This window comes from Nerophis lumbriciformis, linkage group LG21 (assembly GCF_033978685.3).
Source record: "Nerophis lumbriciformis linkage group LG21, RoL_Nlum_v2.1, whole genome shotgun sequence".
Lineage (NCBI taxonomy): Eukaryota > Metazoa > Chordata > Actinopteri > Syngnathiformes > Syngnathidae > Nerophis > Nerophis lumbriciformis.
Window position 1 is genome coordinate 30,239,601 of NC_084568.2, and position 22,180 is coordinate 30,261,780.

The 22,180-nt window shown below is 37.1% G+C and overlaps 2 protein-coding genes across 2 annotated transcripts; both read right to left on the reverse strand.

Moving 5' to 3' along the window:
• Nucleotides 1-685: 685 nt before the first annotated feature.
• Nucleotides 686-5,200, reverse strand: hoxa11a (homeobox A11a). Its single transcript, XM_061983351.2, has 2 exons — nucleotides 3,702-5,200; nucleotides 686-1,738 (listed from the first exon to the last, which is right to left on the reverse strand). The coding sequence occupies exons 1-2, from the start codon at nucleotides 4,363-4,365 to the stop codon at nucleotides 1,506-1,508; spliced, it is 897 nt and encodes a 298-aa protein (XP_061839335.1). The 5' UTR covers nucleotides 4,366-5,200; the 3' UTR covers nucleotides 686-1,505.
• A 15,039-nt stretch (nucleotides 5,201-20,239) lies between these two features.
• hoxa13a (homeobox A13a) lies at nucleotides 20,240-21,381 on the reverse strand. Its single transcript, XM_061983350.1, has 2 exons — nucleotides 20,706-21,381; nucleotides 20,240-20,583 (listed from the first exon to the last, which is right to left on the reverse strand). Exons 1-2 carry the CDS (start codon nucleotides 21,364-21,366, stop codon nucleotides 20,327-20,329), a joined length of 918 nt encoding a protein of 305 aa, XP_061839334.1. The 5' UTR covers nucleotides 21,367-21,381; the 3' UTR covers nucleotides 20,240-20,326.
• Between the last annotated feature and the right edge of the window lie 799 nt (nucleotides 21,382-22,180).

The window sequence follows — 22,180 nt, forward strand, 5'->3', positions numbered from 1 at the left end:
AATTTTTTTTAAATGACATTTTAGATAGATAGATAGATAGATAGATAGATAGATAGATAGATAGATAGATAGATGGATAGTACTTTATTGATTCCTTCAGGAGAGTTCCCTCAGGAAAATTCAAATTCCAGCAGCAGTGTACGTGTAAAAAGTAAATAATGGGGATATAAATGGAAACAAAATAGAAAAATATTACAATAAAAATACAAATAAAAAGCAGCAATGAGAATAAAAATATAACACTAAAATAAGAATATAACAAGAGAAACTAGGCAGTAGTGACCATGTTATGTAAAAGTATTGCACTGTTATTGTTTTGCATCCCCTGTCATCCTAGTACCCCCCCCCTTAGTCGCCAGGATTTCATTAAAAATATATTTACAGTAAAACTAAAATTTGAAAACTATGGCAAATTCCTGAAGATACTATTTTAAGTGCACATATATAATAATAATAATAATAATAAACTGTGTTGAGGGGGTTGTGAATAAATTGGGATATTGTAAAAGTTTTTGGATTTCACGAGTTCAAGTCAGCTCTTATGAAACTTTTGGACAATTTCTCACAGGTTGCTTTTCAAAATGTGCACCAAACACGTCTCATGAGGAGAAATATTACCACACACACACAAAAATGAGGACAAAAGCTTGCAGGAAAACATTCTTGAATAATATTTTCATTCGTTTTTATTTGGAAATATAGTATGATACACAATTGTTTGGGGGTATAACAAGCAGGGGATTCGATGCGTTGACCCTGACCAGCTTTTCGCCCTGAAGCTACATGAAATATCTTTTACTTGATGTCTTTATTTCAATATTCAGGCTGCACCAGCCATGGAAGTACAAAGCACAAGAAATGAGCGCGGTGTGTTCGTGTCGCATGTTTCCACCTGTGTGTGTGTGTGTGGGGGGGGGGGGGGGGGTTGTTTGGGCATGTATGGACGAGCTTATGTCTGGTTAGGCCTGCAGTATATTGACTAAAAAAAAGTACAACTAAGTTTAATAGGGCAATTGTGGGTTTGGGTATTGTCAAAAAAGATTGAAAAAGTTAACCTGCTTGTTATAACAATCTGTGACATGAAAAGGTACAAAATAAATACACACACACACACACACACACACACACGCACAATAAAACATGAAACAATCTCATTTGCCCCGACACGTCATTTGGTCGCATCCAATGTTTGCAAGGATTCACTTATTAACGTGATTTGACAACATTTTTTGATAACAAAATACAATATTTCAGTCAGTTTAAAAAAAAAAAGCGTGAATCACAATATTGCGTATACGGCGGTGGCTTTTCTTCTCACACAAAAAAGAGCCTGAATAGTACAATAAAAAGTCCATTGAAGCAAAGTCTCCATTCAAGCTGGCCATTTAGGTGTCTGAGAACTTGAAATTAACCACGCTTGTCTTTTAGTGCTCCTGTGGCAGCCATTGTGGTGCAGCAACAACAACAACAACAACAACAGTCCCATGTCTGACCTGCACCAGGCATTAGAGCAGAGGGTTGGATGTGTAGTATTGCAATCGGTCTCTGTTCAGCTTCTTCTCCTTCATGCGACGGTTCTGGAACCAGATCTTCACTTGGCGGTCGGTGAGGTTGAGCATCCGCGACAACTGCAGACGTTTCTCCTTGTTGATGTAGACGCTGAAGAAGAACTCTCTCTCCAGTTCTCTGATTTGATATTTGGAGTACGGACATCTTTTCTTTCGGGTCCTCTGTCCGTCTGCAGGGACGAGGAACACGGTCAGCCCAAAATGTGACATATTGTGTTATGTAATGAGTAGTTACTTCATAATAGCACAGTTGGCTTTGACATTTTCTTCACTCGCAATACTATGAAAAAAGGTGATTGATATGAAAGACCTAAATGGCACATGCAAAGTAAAAGTAAGAAATAGTAACATGCACAAAAACTATATATATGCTATAAACATGACTTTATTTACATTTATTTTCATTTAGAATTAGAGAGAAATTACTTCTAGGTTGTTGATATTTGTCATTTTTTACCTTTTGTCAACTTACCATGAAAATAAGTGTTTTATCTAAAACATGTAAATGGCACATGCAAAGTAAATGTAAGAAATAGTATCATGCACATACATGCTCTGCTGTTAAGAGCTATAAACATGACTTTTTTTACATATAGAATTACAGAGAAAATTACTTCCAGGCTGTTGATATTTGTCATTGTTTACCTTTTGTCAACTTATCATTGAAAATAGGTGTTTTATCTAAAACACGTAAATGGCACATGCAAAGTAAATGGAAGAAATAGTATCATGCACATACATGCTCTGCTGTTAAGAGCTATAAACATGATTTTTTTTTACATATAGAATTACAGAGAAAATTACTTCCAGGCTGTTGATATTTGTCATTGTTTACATTTTGTCAACTTATCATTGAAAATAGGTGTTTTATCTAAAACACGTAAATGGCACATGCAAAGTAAATGTAAGAAATAGTATCATGCGCATACATGCTCTGCTGTTAAGAGCTATAAACATGACTTTTTTTACATATAGAATTACAGAGAAAATTACTTCCAGGCTGTTGATATTTGTCATTGTTTACATTTTGTCCACTTATCATTGAAAATAGGTGTTTTGTCTAAAACACGTAAATGGCACATGCAAAGTAAATGTAAGAAATAGTATCATGCACATACATGCTCTGCTGTTAAGAGCTATAAACATGACTTTTTTTACATATATAATTACAGAGAAAATTACTTCCAGGCTGTTGATATTTGTCATTTTTTACCTTTTGTCAACTAAGTGTTTTATCTAAAACACGTAAATGGCACATGCAAAGTAAATGGAAGATGCACACAAACTATAGTGTGACCTGACATTCAAAGGTACAAAAATGTGTTCATTTATTTGAATTTGCAATTTAAAGAAGAAGTACTTTACGATTAATGGTAGCTTTTTTAAAAAATAATGGTAGCTTTGACCATTTACTCAATTTATCATTCGATGAAAAAAGTTAAACGGTCTGTATTTATGTAGCGCACTTTACATTGTGCGTCACATTCACCCGTTGACCATTAAAACAAAAATTGCAAATAAGTTAAGAAATAGTAACAGTGTGCCCTGCCATTCAAAGCCTTAAAAATGATTTTATTCACATGTCTGTTAATTTAGAATATTTAATATTAAATTACTTCCAGATTATTGATCATTTTTTTGGTCATCTTTTGTCAACTTGACATGAAAAAAGGTGTTTTATCTAAAAAAAAAACCACTTAAACGCAAAGTAAATGTGAGATAATATAGTAACATGAACAAAAACCTGACATTCAGAGCTAGAAATTATTTGTAGTTTAATAAAATTATTTGGCTTTGACCTTTAATCAAAAAAGGTGTTGTAATCAAAAAAGCTAAATGGCACCTGCAAAGTAAATTCAAGATATTGTTGCATGCTCAGAAAGTAGTGTGTAAAAAGACTATATGCAGATTAATTTCTATTTAGAATTGAAGGAAAACTAACTTTGACGGCCAAATTCAATAGCAGGCAAGAGCGGTTTATAAGAAAGTTGGGCGAGGGGAGGGGGCTCTGAGAGCCCTCTATAAACATTATAAGCTTATAAAAGAGCAAATAAAATGTTTAAGAGCAGCTGAAGATGACAAAGTTGCTGTGATAATAAGCAAGGTGGCGACTTGAAGGCATGCAATACTCACTGCTGCTGCCGCTGCTGCAGGATTTCTCTTCATTGTTGCCGGAAGACAGCTCGGGGCTGCTCGTGTCCTCCCGGGGATCCTTGGCTTCGGAGTCCCGGCACGACGCCGCCTCTTGCGCGGCCGAACCGGGCTGCTTGCCGGGCGTTTTGTCGCCGGCGTAGCCGTGCGGAGCGTGCGCGGCGGCGGGGCTCTCCGACGCGGCGCCGTACGCCGTCTCGTAAAACTGGTCGAAGGCTTGCGGCAGGACGCCGTTGCGACCCACGTTGCCGTAGAAATTGGAGGAGCCGGCGGCGGCGGCGTGGTGGTGGTGGTGGTGGTGGTGGTACGCGCCGGCCGGGGCGCCTTTGCCGAACATGTCGGCGGTCTGCGCCGAGAGACAGTCCCGGTGCACCATGTCCTCCGCGCCCGGGTAGCACTGCGACAAATTGCCCCGGTGCGGCCATTTGCTTGACGCGTCTATGGCCGCGTACTCCCTGAACGTCACCTCTCTGACAGGCTGGACCTGCGGGAGGTTCGACGAGTACGAGTACGTCACCGGCCGGGCGGACGGACTCTGGGATAAAAAGGAAGGCAGCGCGGAGAAATCGGTGCCCGCCGACACGTAGTAGGTGCAGCTGGGGAGGTACATGTTCGAGCCCACCGGGACCCTCTCGTCGAAATCCATCACGGCGGTTTTGCCTCGGTCACGGCTCCGGTTGCTCTACAGCCGCCGGGAGCATGGCTCTGCAGCGCCGCGCGTCTTCGCCTCTTGGAAGCAAGTCCGCCAGGCAGACATTTGGAGACGTAAAGCTGACGTGGGAGAGCCATCTCCATCCACTCCACGGAGGCGGGGGTCACGTGACCACGCGGCAGAAAATTGACAGATTTTCAACCAGTGTGTGCGCGCGCGCGCGTGCAAGTATGTGCGCGCGCGCGTTATAGGCTTGACATTGGTAGTTTATCGCCATGTTGGACTCGGAATGAATTCCTTGAAATTGCAACCGCGCCATCACTCAATCAGGATTTTGTGGAGATCACACAATTTACACCACATTGTCACTCATTTATTCCACGTAATATTTCACTTTTTTTTTTTTTTGCAATGGAAGAACAATAAAGTCTGCTTTTAGTCATCAGCGTTTGCTGCGTTTTGGCGCGTCTTCTTATCAGGGTCATGTTCAAAATAGCGGCTGATGTTTCAAGTGAAGGTGAAAAAAAGTGTCCACTTATATTTCATATAGGAAACGCGCGCGGTGTATTTCTGGACGTGTTTGTCTTCATCGTAACACGCAGGAATAAACCGCTCCATTTCTCGCAGCACGCTCCACTTTTACGCACGCGTCCTCGGAGGGTTTTTTTTTTTTGCTGGAAATATTTCCCCAAATATATCAAAAACGGCTCCCAGATGTTTTTGTACTTTTCCTCCCGAGTCCGTAAAAGGAAAAAAAAAAGTTGCAGAAGTTTTAGGGTGATCTTTTTAAAGGCATGCGTAATTTAATCCAAGACTTTTTAATGGTTTGTATGGCGTTTCTGCGCCCCGGCGGGCCACCGTGGAGCTCGTCGTGCAGGCGCGGCTGCAACCTGACGCTAATATGCGATGAATGAGCTCGGATTGACATTTGGGCTCCTGGTGGCACATGAGAAACCGAAGCCTAAAATATCACGCGCGCTCTCGCCACCGGCGTGGAATCGGTTGCGGATCTGATTTTATTTGGATCGATTGCAAGAAAGGAGAGAGAGGAACAAACAAAAACACATCTTTTGGAAACCAAACACGCTCCGCCTCTCTCAGTCGGTCCAGACTAATTCCACGAGGTGTGCGGAGGCTTTTAAGCTCTAATTGCGCACAGGAAAAGCCCAGACTTGTGTTTTTTTTATAGCCCCCACAGCCAGACAGACACCACAAAACTTGCCAAGCGTGATAGGAAGTCGCCACCTCCGCTTGAGGAGCCCGACAACGGTAAGATGGACTTGCAACAAACACTGCAGACTTCACTCGGACTGTTTCTTTTGGATGGGCCGCACTAACAACAGTCTCCTTGAAAATGGGTCAACCTTGAAGGATCGCATCATTCTTGGCAGATTTGTTTTGGGCTTTTGGCAAGCGGAGGGCAGTCTGGCACCGGGAGAGCGCCTCAAAGCCAAAGCTTTGTCTGAACGGTCGACTTCAAGTTCGGGGGAGGGCGAATCGGCACAAAGAGCAGAAGGTGCCCCGGATGGAGTTCCTTTAATGGCTTTTACGCACGCTTTGGGTCACGAGATTGCACTACAAAGTCAACCCTGCAACTACAGAGGAAAATGTGAAATATGCTCACGTATAACCCAAACCCAACTTTAAAGTTGGGTTTTAGTCTAAAAACGACGGCTTTTTACTATTTTCACAGTGGGTTCAAAATAAGGGACAACTTTTTAACACCCGAGTTCAGCTTCAAGTCTAATTGTTTCATAAGACTTCCTAAAGTGCACACTAGGGGAATATTTTAATGTCAACATATGAGTGAGAACTTATTATCAGTAAATTGGCATGAATAGGTTCTGCTTCTTCCTACATCTTTTCAGACATGCTGAATAATGCACGATAACCTGCACGATACGGCCCTTAAAGTAACCTATCCGTCTGAGACACACACAAAACAATCATATCATTATTATTATATCACTTGTGCCCTATACATGTACATAAACATGCATATTTTATGATAAATGTTCTAAACATAGATTTTAGGTAGGGATGTCCGATAATGGCTTTTTATTACCGATATTGTCCAACTCTTTAATTACCGATGCCGATATCAACCGATATATGCAGTCGTGGAATTATCACATTATTATGCCTAATTTGAACAACCAGGTATGGTGAAGATAAGGTACTTTAAAAAAAAAAAAAAAAAAATAAGATAAATAAATTAAAAACATTTTCTTGAATAAAAAAGAAAGTAAAACAATATAAAAACAGTTACATAGAAACTAGTAATGAATGAAAATTAGTCAAATTAACTGTTAAAGGTTAGTACTATTAGTGGACCAATCATGTGTGCTTACGGACTGTATCCCTTGCAGACTGTATTGATATATATTGATATATAATGTAGGAACCAGAATATTAATAACAGAAAGAAACAACCCTTTTGTGTGAATGAGTGTAAATGGGGGAGGAAGGTTTTTTTGGGTTGGTGTACTAATTGTAAGTGTATCTTGTGTTTTTTATGTTGATTTGATTAAAAAAAAACAAAAAAAACGATACCGATAATAAAAAACCGATACCGATAATTTCCGATATTACATTTTAATGCATTTATCGGACGATAATATCGGCAGGCCGATTTTATCGGACATTTCTAATTTTAGGCATATATATAAATTGGGGGTGTCCAAAGTGCAGCGCGGGGGACATTTGCAGTCCTTAAATCTTTATTATTATTATCATAATTTTACGAAATAAAGAAACATATATAAAAGTAGACCGCTACCTCATTTGACGATTCAGTAAAAATCTTAGACGCTATAGGGATATTAGAAAAAAATCGATCCGAACTGTGTGTCTCATTCATTCCGATTCAAAGTCGATTGATGATTTTTTTTAATTTTCCGAAGAATCCATAAAAAGATCTTTGTGGCGCATTTTAACTGTTTTGAAAAAGTTTTAGCATAAGTTTTATAATCAAATATTGCGTAAATAGGTTTGAATTGAGAACCGAATAGTCATCCCTTACGATGAATTGATTTACTTGGACCCCGCCCGACAAGTTGAAAAACTTGGGTGTTACCATTTAGTGGGCAATTGTACGGAATATGTGCAATTTACTAATAAAAGTTTCAATCAATCAATCAATCAATTCCAAGAATCGGAATTGTGAATTTCTGTAAAATTCACATCTCTATTGGAAAACCTGTTTTGTTTTATGTTTGACATTTTTTTTAATTGTTCAAATCTATCAATGTCACATTTTAGGGCTGCCACTACATGGATTTTTTTTTTTTTTTTGAATAATCGCGTAATCTATCGTTCATTTTGTTTGATAAATCGAGTAATCCAGAGGTGTCCAAAGTGCGGACAGGGGGCCATTCGCGGCCCGGAGCTCGGCTTTTATTGGCCCGCGACACATTCTATAGACAAACTAAAACAGGTCCCAAATTAGAACAAAAAACTATGAAAAATTAAACGGGACCAAATCCCCCAAAAATGGGACCTGAGCGTCTTACTGTATAAGATCTTTGAGGATATCCATACTGTATGTCCTGTAATAATAAAAAAGTGTACAAATTTCTTGTAAGGCATGATATGTTTTTGAATGTACTAAAGCTCTCAAAAGCATATCAGTTGACGGTATTATAGCAATATTAGTAAATACAAACTTACTTTCGAGCCCAGTTAACATAGATACTAATAAAATCATTATTCAAATAATCATGAATTATTTTATTGCCTTGTGATCTATAACACAAAGCTAAGATGTAGAAGTTGTTTTCAAATGTTAGCATATGTTCACCTATATTGTTTAGGTTTGAGTATTTTTTCATATACAAAAATGTATAAAAGTGGTTCTCGCATCCTTTAATGTTTCTCTATGTGGCCCTCGCTGGAAAATGTTTGGACACCTCTGGAGTAATCCAACGTTATAGCCTCCAAAAATGTTCATGTAAATCCACAGTCAACTACTCATTGAATGATTGTCACTGTAACATTTGCAGTATGCTGTGAAATATATATTTTTTTACAGTCATTTTTAAGGTTAAAGTACATTTCCATGACAGTATTTCACTGTGAAATAACACGTTATAAATTTGTGCGGTGTATTTTCAGAAAAGAGTTTAAATAAATCGTTTTTTTTCTAATAAATACTCAACATCAACATTTAAAATTGCAATTTTAACATGCGTGCATTAATAAAAAACAAAAAAAGTATTTAAAAGTTGTTGTTTTTTTAAATCTATGTACTACTTCCGATTTAAAGTTTCGGACACTCCACGCACTCCAAATTGTTGGTTACACTCATTAAACGATTAATTAAAGCAACATGATATAAATTGATGTTTTTTTACTCATGGAATTAACCCTATAGACACATTCCTTGTGTTTTTTTTAACATATTTGACCAGTAAAGATGACTCCATTGGAACTATAGTGAGTGATTAGCATTCTTGTATGCCACACACACACACACACACACACACACACACACACACACACACACACACACACACACACATGCACAGCAAGAAACCCCCACAATTTGCACAGTCAACACTTTACGTCCACTTTACACATTTAATAGGCAAAAAAACACAGACGCGCCTTCATTTCAAACAAGAACTTGATTTGCAGGAAAGAAAATGTGTGTTTTTTTTTATCCCCTGCAGCCAAACAAGTGGACTTATAGATGGGCCAATCCGTGTGCCATAAACCCTTGTTAGGCTCGCAGTCAACAATTCATTGTGAGGAGGATCTGAGCGTACAGTTTAACGCCACGTCAGGTAGGCCTGTGGGCTGTAAAGCAGACTCAATTGGCGCATTCAGCCCCCTTTGCAGGAAAAGGAGCCTCCTGGAGCTTGAGTCCTTCAGTAGGAATAAAAAAAAAGAGCCCAAAGCTTTTTAGTGCTGCCTGTTTTTGTGCTCATTTTATGGTGGAAAAAGAGAAGAGCTATACCACACCTGCAAGTCAAAGGGGAAAGTTCACAATGATCGCCATGCTTGTGCGTAAAAGTGCCATTACGCACGTATGGAGGTGGTATTTTTTATTTTTTCTGATATTAATTGTTTTCCACGTTTTAAGGTTGTGTAATTCCGTTTTTGAACTTGAATGATACCTGTCTGCGTGGCCGACGCCAGACTGGGGAGTGTTAAAACCATTTGAGTGTAACAGGGTCAAAAACATTACAGCTCAGAGTTTAGGAGCTGGAAAAGACGACGAGGACAAAGAAGCAATATTAAAAAAAAAAAAAGGAAAAAAAAAAAGACTGAACCTGATTCAAGGAGTGTCTGATCTTCATCCTCCACAGGTGACGTGAGCCTGCATGGCTGCCGGGAAAGGGAGCAACTCCACGGTCAACGGGAGTACGTGTCGACTAAAGCGGAGTGCGTGGAGCTCCTGCACAAAGGCGGATTAGTCCGTGGGTTGCGCGCAGGCACACAATGCAGGGGTCTGGGGGACACGGGGAAATAAAGTGCACGATTTAGGGCCACAATAAACCCCTTTTTTTTGCACACAATAACTGAAGAACAAAGAACATTATACAAAGTTCACATATAAGACGTCTGAAATGTGCGTGTTATTCTGCATCATTCAAACAGGCTTTCTCTCTTTACAAGTTCTGCATATGAAGAAAAGTTGAAGAGAAGTGAAGAATAGTCCTTTCTCGCAGACTATTTTCTACAGTTTACGTTTAATTGCTGCTCCGAGAATTGCATGTGCATGCATTTTGTTTTGTTATTTTTGACAGCCGGTTAACTGTTTACAATTAAAACGAAATGACATCAAAGTAAGTGCAACATGTGTTCCTCGATATGACGCCTCTCAGCTCGGAAGGCTTTTTTAAAAAAAAGCAGCAGAATACAGGAAATAAGTACACCTTTTATTTTGCTGTTTGGTGACGTTTATTCTGCTTTTTGTCAAGTCAAGAAAATAAGAAAGTATTCGTTTATAATTACCTCTCATAAGGCAAATACATAAGCACATTTTTTTCTATAGTTAATATATTTAATTATATTAAGAAATAAGTGGGATTTTTCACCATTTTTCTATAGTTATTCATTTATTTAAGATATTTAATTATATGAAGAAAAAAAGTGGGATTTTTGACCATTTTTCTATAGTTATTCATTTACTTAAAATATTTAATTACATTAAGAAATAAGTGGGATTTTTGTCAACGTTTCTGTCGTTATTGATTTATGTAATATATTTAATTATATGAAGAAAAAAGTGGGATTTTTTACAATTTTTCTGTAGTTGTTCATTTATTTAAGATATTTAATTATATTAAGAAATAAGTGGGATTTTTGACCATTTTTCTATAGTTGTTCATTTATTTAATATATTTAATTATAAGAAATAAAAGGGATTTTTGAAAAAAAAATTGTATAGTTGTTCATTTATTTAAGATATTTAACTATATTAAGAAATAAAAGCGATTTTGACCATTTTTTCTATAGTTATTCATATATTTAAGATATTTAATTATATTAACAAATAAGAGAGATTTTTAACAATTTTTTTATATTGTTGTTAATTTATCGAAGATATTTAATTATAAGAAATCAAAGGGATTTTTGACCATTTTTTCTATAGTTGTTAATTTATTTAAATATTCAATTATATTAAGAAATAAGTGGGATTTTTGACCATTTTTTTCGATAGTTTTTCATTTATTTAAGATATTTAATTAAATTAAAAAATAAGTGGGATTTTTGACAATCTTACTGTAGTTTTAATTTATTTACGATATTTAACTATATTAAGAAATAAATAGGATTTTTGACCATTTTTTCTATAGTTGTTCATTTATTTAAGATATTTAATTATAATGAGAAATAAAAGGGATTTTTTTTCTACAATTTTTTCTATAGTTGTTCATTTATTAAATATATTTAACTATATTAAGAAATAAAAGGGATTTTTGACCATTTTTTCTAGAGTTGTTCATTTATGTAATATATTTAATTATATTAAAAAAATAAGTGGGATTTTTTTTACCCATTTTTCTATAGCTGTTTATTAATTAAAAATATCTAACTATATTAAGATATAAAATAGTTGTTTTTTTTACCATGTTTTCTATAGTTCATTTATTTAGGATATTTAAATATATAAAAAAAATAAGATGATTTTTGAGCCGCCTGATTGATTGGACTTTGTGGAGGGAATTGCAAGATTAGGTTCAACCTTGAGCTGCCGAGATGAACCAGATATAACTGGCTCTGTGTGCGTGTGCGTGTGCGTGTGCGTGTGTGTGGGCCCTGCTTGCATTACTTGCAGACAGCGAAGGTCAATGTAAAGAGCACGAAGCTTGCTGGTGTTGGCCTCGTCTGGCTCCAAGCACGTCTGAGTAAAAAGCAGCTGACTGACACCGGGGTGCTATGACGTCATTGCACTGCATGAAGCATCGCAATTCCCCCTTAAAACTACCTTATGAAATTCAAATTAACCATAAAAGTCCTGGAATGAAACACATAACGACAGCTTGGAATTGTGTCCACTCACGTGCAGATATGTAGGAATATATATATATATATATATATATATATATATATATATATATATATATATATATATATATATATATATATATATATATATATATATATATATATATATATATATATATACATGCATACATACACACACACACACACACACACACGCACACACACACACACACACACATACATACATATATATATGTATGTATGTCAATATATATATATATATATATATATATACATATATATATATATATATATATATATATATATATATATATATATATATATATATATATATATATATATATATATATATATATATATATATATGTACATTTTATAGATGCTGATTGATAATGTTCACTGTCTGTTTGCGTTCAAGTAAAACGGAAGTACTGGTTGGTGACTTGTGCATAGGAAGCAAGGTCAAGCCAAGACTTGCAACTCCTTCTTTGTCCTTAGGGTGGCAGCAGAAGTTCATTTTGGCATGCAGCTCAAGTCTGATGGTGTGTTCAAGAGGAATGGGGCATTGGAAATATCCCACATGAACATGGAGAGTTTTTTTTCCAAAACTGAATCCTATAATTTTCTTTAATTCTATAGTAATTTCAAAATGCAGACAAGTATAATAGTTGGGTTGGTTGATAATAATCCAATATATTAAAATAAATATATTATAAATAAAAAACCAAAACAAAAAGCACCTTCAATGCATACTTTTTAAACACATGTTCTGGTAATATATTCACACACGCACGAACACAAACACACACACTTACACACACACACACACACTCACACACGCACACACACACGAATATATATGTATATTCTGGTATACATAATTACATACATTTTAAAATATATAATCCAATTATATATTTATATATCCATCCATCCATTTTCTACCGCTTATATATATATATATATATATATATATATATATATATATATATATATATATATATATATATATATATATATATATATATATATATATATATATATATATATATATATATACACACACCCACACTAGAATATATTGTCTTAGAATATATATATACATATATTCATATATAGCTGAGATAGGCTCCAGCGCCCCCCGCAACCCCGAAGGGAATAAGCGGTAGAAAATGGATGGATGGATGGATAGTAAGTATATTTGTGTTCTAATATATATGTGTATATATAGAATATATATACTACAATATATATTCTAATATATACATATGTGCATATATATTCTATATATACACTTATATATATTCTAATATACACACACACATTTTTAAATATATATATATACATATACATATACATACATCTACATATATACATACATATATGTGTGTATATATATATATATATATATATATATATATATTTATATATATATATATATATATATAAACATGTTTATGTATACATACACTCACACACAAAATATGTGTGTATATAAACACACACACACACATACATGTGTATATATACACACGAACACACATATACATTTTTGTGTATATTTATATACACACTGTATATATATACACACACACACACAATTATACATATATACATATACATATATACATACATATACACCTGTGATGAGGTGGCGACTTGTCTAGGGTGTACGCCGCCTTCCGCCCAAATGCAGCTGAGATAGGCTCCAGCACCCCCCCACGACCTCAAAAGGGACAAGCAGTAGAAAATGGATGGAGGGCATACATATATACACATACAGTATATTTACATATATATATACATCTGTAGCTAGATAAATAGTACTTTATTGATTCCTTCAGGAGAGTTCCCTCAGGAAAATTTAAATACATATATAGTATATATATGCACATATACATATGTATACATATATACATATATACACATATACATACACATATACACGTATACACATATACACACACACACACATATATATATATATATATATATATATATATATATATATATATATATATATATATATATATATATATATATATATATATATATATATATATATGTTTTGTTTTTGTTTTTTGTTTTTTTTGTTGTTTTTTTACCTGGTTAAATATACACATGTACGTGTATATTTACATACATACAAAAATGTGTATATACATATATACACATATATATACAACACATATCTATATACACATACATACACACACATATACAGTACATATGTTATGTGTGTATATATGTATATGTGTATGTGTATATACAGACATACATATATATACACATATACATACACATTGTATGTGTGTGTATAAATGTATATGTGTGTGTGTATATACATACATACATACACATTCATATATATATATACACATATATATACATATATATATATACACATTGTATGTGTGTGTATATATGTTTATGTGTGTGTATATACATACATACATACACATACATATATATACATATATACATACACATTCATATATATACAACACATATCTATATACACATACATACACACACACACGTATATATATATATATATATATATATATATATATATATATATTTACATACATACATAAAATGTTTAGTTTTGCAAGTGGAGTTTAGTCCCAACTCAAAACATCCTAGCTTAAATGATAAATTATTAAACAAAAAATACTCTTTATTTACACGTTTTTGTCAGCATTTGTAAAAACTATATTGTATAATTTAAACATATAGTAACATATAGTTTTTTGGGTGTCCAAAAAAGGAGAAAGAAGACATAAAGCTTTTAATGTCAGATGTAATAATCTGATTCTTCATCAACAATATAAGACAATCACCTGATGTATAAAAAATATTCAGTTTATTATAAAAATACATATCGTCCCTAATTGCATCCACATATACTCACAATAAAACCCCCAATTTCATCAAATGTAAATTGTATTAATACATTACACCTTTTTTAACGCCGACAAACATGCAAGTGAATATGCTACCAAAATATATGATTTTATGAAACAACTTCATATAGAGATGACTATCTTGTATTGTACTAAATCCAAACGGTCACCGCTTTTAATTAGTCACGTGTCTGATTTCCGAGGTGTCTGGAACGCACCACGACGCCTGCAATCCTTCAATGGGCGGTCCCATTCATAGTCGCGTCACGTGACCAAGGCGGTGGGCGGCGCATTCTGTGCCAGTCGCCACGTTAGGTCTCAGCTAAGGGGCGGGACCTAAACGTGTTTTTCATCCTCGACGCCAGCCAATCGGAGCGCGCTGTGCTCCTTCGCGACCAATAGGCTTCCACCACCCTTCATCACGGCGCCGACGGCTTCCGCATTGCCCCTCTCACTGCGCATGTTCCAACGCCGGAAAAGCACCCAGAGCGCGCCTGGTCGTGCTGACGTCACAATCTGGTGCACGCGCACGCAAGGTCTTGTGGCTCCCTCGTGCCTCGGGCAATAACCACGGGCCATAGTAGCACAATGTTGCGTAACTAATGTGACAATTTGTTATTTATCCATTCATTATAAACAAAACATCCTTATTGAGCGACACATTCTTGGCTAAAAATACTATTTTGTGTGCATTAAAATAACTAACACTCCTTCAAAACAACCACTCGCATTATTAATTGACTGCGGCATCTTGGAACGACACTTTTGTGTGCACAATTCAGGTTAGTACACGTACACAAAAAACGTGTGTTGTTATCTGTCATCTGACTGCCAGTAAAGATGACTCACCGATTAAGGAAGCCAAAGCAAACAGGCGAGCAACACAATCTGCTACTTAATCAGACCTAGTCACTCAAATCCTCATTGACAAAATACATATCCTGAGATTGTTATCTGGGTTTGTCAAACTGCAGCATCTTTTTGGAAAAAAAAATCAATATGTGTTCGATTGAAAATCCCACCTCACGAATAGAAATTGCAATAACGACATACATTTTTTTTTCACCTTTTCATATTTTGCTTGTCAAATTGCAATTTAATACAAGCATACACTCGTCAGGCACCGTCACATCGCAGCATGCACGGCCAGTAATTGCACTGCGTAGTACAAAGCCATGCAAAAACATATATTTCGTATGGTATATTTTGTTTGTATTTATCTATTTATTCTATTTTTTTTCTTTGCCCCGCATGCCCCTGTGAGTTCCTACCCTTACAAGCTAAATACGAATTTCTCTATGGAGATGAATAAAATATCTAATCATATAAATGACATTCAAATATAATTTTGCCACATATAAAAAGGTGTCGGGCAACAAAACATTATTTCTTTGTATAATATTTCCTGAAAATACCCCAGAACACTCAATAGTGTATACGTGCACGTCAGTGCGCAAAATTATGCTTTCAAAAACTGCAAAAAAATATGACTGCACATTTCGTCACGTGACAATAAAGTGATGATTTTTTAAATTTAAATAAAGGAAAACACGGCCGCATTCCTTGCATTTCGTATTATAAACGACTGGGAAAAATCGAACCATGTGATCATTATTATTGATAATCACTAACTATATTTGTACATCATAATATATACAGCACTTTATACTGTATTACAACATAAAATGAGGTGTTAGAAAGTATAATGTATTATGATCAGGCCGTGCCATTGACAATCAACGGTTGCAAATGGAGGAGTTAGTCACAAAGTGGTCGCTAGAGGGCAGTGTTCGCCTACATTTCAGCACAAGTCTTCCCTAACCAACAACAACATATTACCAAATTTTAGTTGTTTTAAAGAAAAAATATGGCCTATTTTGCTCATATGTATAATATAAAAATACATCTCAAGAAGAACAATCAAGTCCAAGCCAAAACACCACACATAGGTTCACTTTAAGAGGTATGAGGAGAATTAAAGATGCTATTTAAACCTGAACGAATGTATTTTAAGTTAATGGAACACTACTGGATACAATTCAACCAAAATTTTATTTTTATTGGGACGGACACACAATTAGCCTTAACATGCATGCTGGGATTGACTTTTATACACAACAAAGCACATAAGGGGGGAAAGTCACTATTAAAGTATTCGCGCGACTTCAAAGGAAGATTATCTGAGCCTTACAGAATTGCACCACGGAGATGGAATATGAAGGACGACACACGCACTACGAGCTATAATGAGTAAGAGGAAGAAGGGAGGGGGGGGGGGCATGGGAGGGTGAGATTAATATTTAACATTCCCAAGGTCCAAATCCGAAATTGCGTCGTTTCCTGTGGATCCTTGCGTTTCCCACTCTCCTCAAAGTTTCAGATTAGAAATAAAAGTGTATATTTCGATGATGTGCACCATCGTGTTTTATATTGTTCCTCTGTAGACAATATTTGAGAGCGGAAAATGAAATGCTGGGTTCAGCTTTTTTTTTTCATCCAAAAACTCCCAAGAAACAAAAGTACTGCTGCTCCAATGAAGTCCTGTGTGTGTGTGTGTGTGTGTGTGTGTGTGTGTGTGTGTGTGTGTGTGTGTGTGTGTGTGTGTGTGTGTGTGTGTGTGTGTGTGTGTGTGTGTGTGTTCTTGTATTTCTACCCTTCTTGAGACATCAACAAGGGAAAAAGTACCTTCCATATGAGGACCGGTGAACAACTTAAGACCGAATTCATGGTCCCAATACGGAAAACCATCGCATCTAATAGAAAATGTCTCATTTGCACCCCTGGTGGTGAAATCTATCAAAATTAAAAAATTTCAAATTGACTATGTCGGTTTTAAAAGTGCTTCCCCCTCTGATCAACATATGAAATAACAAGTGTGTGTAAAATTTGAAGTGCTCCTCCTCTGGCCAAAATTGGTTTAAAAAAATAAAATAAATATGTATATAGAGACATACTGTCATAACTTGAAGTAAATAATGAATATTAAAAAACAGTTACAAAAAAAAGATCATAAAAAAAAATCACATGTGTCGACTTTTTTCCTATAAAATTGGGAACAATTGCTCATATTTTTCTGTTTTCTGTAATATTGCAATATTTTCTCGTAAAATGATTACTTTGTTTAATGTAAAATGATTACTTTTTAATGCAAAAGGGTGACATTTGTCACATACAATTCTAACTTTTATCACAACATTGCAAATTGTTTTGTAGTCCTTGTAAAATAGTGACAATTTTTTGAGTAAAATGATGGCTTTTGTCATAATTTTGCCAAGTAAAATTCCGATTATTATTATAATAGTGCCAAAATTTTAAAGTTTTCCTGTAAAATTGTGACTTTTGTCGGGTAAAATTACGACTCTTTTCATAAAACTGCCAAAATGTTAAGCTTTTTCTTGTCAAATTGCGACTGTTATTGAGTAAAATTCCTACTTTTATTATAATATTGCGCAAATGTTCAGTTTTTCTTGTAAAATTTTGATTTGTGTTTAGTAAAATTACGACTTTTATTATAACACTGCCAAAATTCTATGGGTTTTTTTGTGAAATTGTGACCTTTTTCTTATGAAATTCCAAATCATTTTTCACAACAAACTTTTTTATATTTGCATAGTATGTATATATTATTAATGTTGTAAATACAAATCTTTATATATCTAGAAAGGGTGGTCCTAAAGAGGTAGGCATTTTTCGGAGGTCTCAAGAAGGTAACAAATACAAATGTGTGTGCGTGTGTGTGTGTGTGTGTGTGCTTGTGTGTGTGAGTGTGTGTGTGTGTGTGTGTGTGTGTGTGTGTGTGTGTGTGCGTGGTCTTGTATTTCTACCCTTCTTGAGACATCAACAAGGAAAAGTACCTTCCATATGAGCAAGTTAGGACCGAAATCATGGTCCCAATACAGAAAACCATTGCATCTAATAGAGAGCACAAATACTAGAGTCCGTGAACATTGCTCCAAAGTCAGGATTTTTTGTTGATTTAATGTGCATACAAAAGTAAACATTGACAGGTGCAAAGGCAGCAATATATGATAAAAACAAGACGGCAGCTAAAGAAGGACTTCCCTATTCATCCCCGGAAAAAACGCCAGGTGAACAGCTGACTTTTGTCATAATTTTGCCAAGTAAAATTACGATTATTATCAGAATGTTGCCAACATTTTTGAAGTTTTCTTATAAAATTGTGACTTGTGTCGAGTAAAATTGCGACTCTTTTCATAAAATTGCCAAAATTCTAAGATTTTTCTTGTCAAATTGCGACTGTTATTGAGTAAAATTCCCACTTTTATCATAATACTGCACAAATATTCAGTTTTTCTTGTTAGATTTCGACTTGCGTTGAGTAAAATGACGACTTTTATTATAACACCGCCAAAATTCCACGTTTTTCTCGCGAAATTCCAACTCATTTTTCACAACAAGCTTTTTTATATTTGCATAGTATGTATATATTATTAATGTTGTAAAAACAAATCTTTATACATCTAGAAAGGGTGGTCCTAAAGAGGTCGGCATTTTTCGGAGGTCCCAAGAAGGTAAAAAATACAAGAGTGTGTGTGCGTGTGTGTGTGTGTGTGTGTGTGTGTGTGTGTGTGTGTGTGTGTGTGTGTGTGTGTGTGTGTGTGTGTGTGTTATTGTATTTCTACCCTTCTTGAGACATCAACAAGGAAAACTACCTTTCATATGAGGACCGGTGAACAAGTTTGGACCGAAATCATGGTCCCAATACAGAAAAACCATTGCATCTAATAGAGAGCACAAATACTAGAGTCCGTGAACATTGCTCCAAAGTCAGGATTTTTTTTTGATTTAATGTGCATACAAAAGGCAGCAATATATGATAAAACAAGACGGCAGCTAAAGAAGGACTTCCCTATTCATCCCCGGAAAAAACGCCAGGTGAACAGCTGACTTTTGTCATCATTTTGCCATGTACAATTCTGATTATTATAATAATGTTGCCAAAATTTTAAAGTTTTCTTATAAAATTGTGACTTGTGTCGAGTAAAATTACGACTCTTTTCATAAAATTGCCAAAATTTTACGATTTTTCTTACCTGTTGTTGAGTAAAATTCCAACTTTCATCATAATATCGCACAAATATTCCGTTTTTCTTGTAAGATTTCGACTTGCGTTGAGTAAATTGACGACTTTTATTATAACACCGCCAAAATTCTACGTGAAATTCCAACTCATTTTTCACAACAAGCATTTTTTATACTTGCATAGTATGTATATATGTGGGATCTGAACCGACGATGTCGTCGTGGCTTGTGCAGCCCTTTGAGACACTTGTGATTCAGGGCTGTATAAATAAGCATTGATTGATTGGTTGATTGATATATTATTAATGTTGTAAAAACAAATCTTTATATATCTAGAAAGGGTGGTCCTAAAGAGGTCGGCATTTTTTTCAGAGGTCTCAAGAAGGCAAGGAATACAAGTGTGTGTGTGTGTGTGTGTGTGTGTGTGTGTGTGTGTGTGTGTGTGTGTGTGTGTGTGTGTGTGTGTGTGTGTGTGTGTGTGTGTGTGTGTGTCTGTGTGTGTGTGTGTGTGTGTGTGTGTGTGGACAGAACTAGCTGATGGGTTTCAATTTGTTGACGACTTTCTTCTCCTTGACGCGTCTGTTCTGAAACCATATCGTGACTTGTCGCTCGGACAGGTTGGTCTGTGCCGATATCCTCCTCCGTTTGTCCTTGGTGATAAATTTATTGGCGGCGTATTCCCGCTCCAGTTCCTTCAGTTGCACCTTGGTGTAGGGCACGCGCTTCTTCCTCCCACGCCGGTACGAGGCGGAGTCCCCCCCGTGGGCCGCGTGCATGGTCACCGCGTCTGCATGGGAGCACAGAGAGGCCGTTCAAAATCGAGGACGCATCGGTTCATGGCCGATTATCTTGTATTTGCAAAGAATTAATGATCTGAGGTCAACTCCGAGAAATCTTAAAGATTCCTACCTGGAAGGGAAGACTTCCAAATGTTGTGGCCCGACTGGGGCTGCTCTTTTCCGCAGTAAACTTGACTGTTCCACCCGGCGGGGGCCAGGCTCCACGGCTGGTAAGTCTCCACCGGCAGGAGCGACTCATGCCTGGCCTCGGGAGGCGCGCCGATCGTGGGCACGACGGGGACGTCCAGATAACTCGGCACAGGTTGGTACGGACCGGACGGATAGGTGGGGTAGAAGGCGAACTCCTTCGCCCGGGAGGTGAAGTCGTCCCCGTGGGGATTCGACGTGTCCATGTATTTCTCCCCGTACGCTGAGGGGGGTTGCGCACCGCACGTCTTGATGCCGCCGTGGTGCGCCATTCTGCACGGGTAATAGCCGCCGCCGAAGTAGCCGTACGGCAACGAGGCGCTGGAGGAATTCTGCGAGGCGGAGCACGGGCTGCACTGCTTCACCGGCTCGGTGGGCACGTCGCTGGACGGGTACGCCGTGCTGGGCGCCAGCGAGGCCGGGTGCGCCATCAGATTCCTGCACTGGCTCGCCGCGAAGTTGCCGCCCGGGAACGCGTCCATGTTCTTGCTCACTTCATCCGACGCGCCGCCGTTGTCGTAGAGGAACATCACCGACGGGTCGAGCCAGCGCGAGCGGGGACGGAGCAGCAGTGACGTGGTCATAGCACGCCGTCCGGGTCCGACTCTGAGGCTTCTGGCTCTTTTCGGGAAAAGCCCATGCAGAGACTGGAGGGAGGGAGGAGGGGGCGGGGGGTTGGTACTGCTTCTCCGGACGTGAGGCGGTGACGCGCATGCACCGCGGAGCGCCCAGGGCGCGCTGTCATTGGTCGGCGCGGAGACACGTCACCGCGTATGCAAAAAGTAGGGACGGGTAAACATCCAGGCTGAGAAGTCGAAGAAGTAAGAAGACTGGACTTGATCTGCTTTTTCTTTCTGCAAGGTGTACAAAGTGCGGCCGGGGGGCCTTTTGGGGACCAGAGGCTCGTCATTAAAGATGGGGGGGGAACAAAAAAAAGTGTTTTTTCAAAGATGTTGATACTCATCATAATAATAGATATAGCATGATAATTGGTAAGGTGGCGTCATGGCTCCAGCAACCTGAGGGTTCCTGGTTCGATCCCCCAGCTTCCACCAACCTAGTCACGTCCGTTGTGTCCTTGAGCATGACACTTCACCCTTGCTCCTGATGCCTTGCATGGCAGCTCCCGCCATCAGTGTGTGAATGTGAACGTGAATGGGTGAATGTGGAAATATAGTGTCAAAAGCGCTTTGAGTACCTTGAAGGTAGAAAAGCGCCATACAAGCATAACCCATTTAACTACGGTTTAAACGAACTCGGCTTCTTGCTGCTCCTTTTTGGACATGCTGAATAGTGCAACGATGAACATGTGCTGCGGAATACTATTACTATGTATACAGCGCATATATATATATACATATATATATATATATATATATATATATATATATATATATA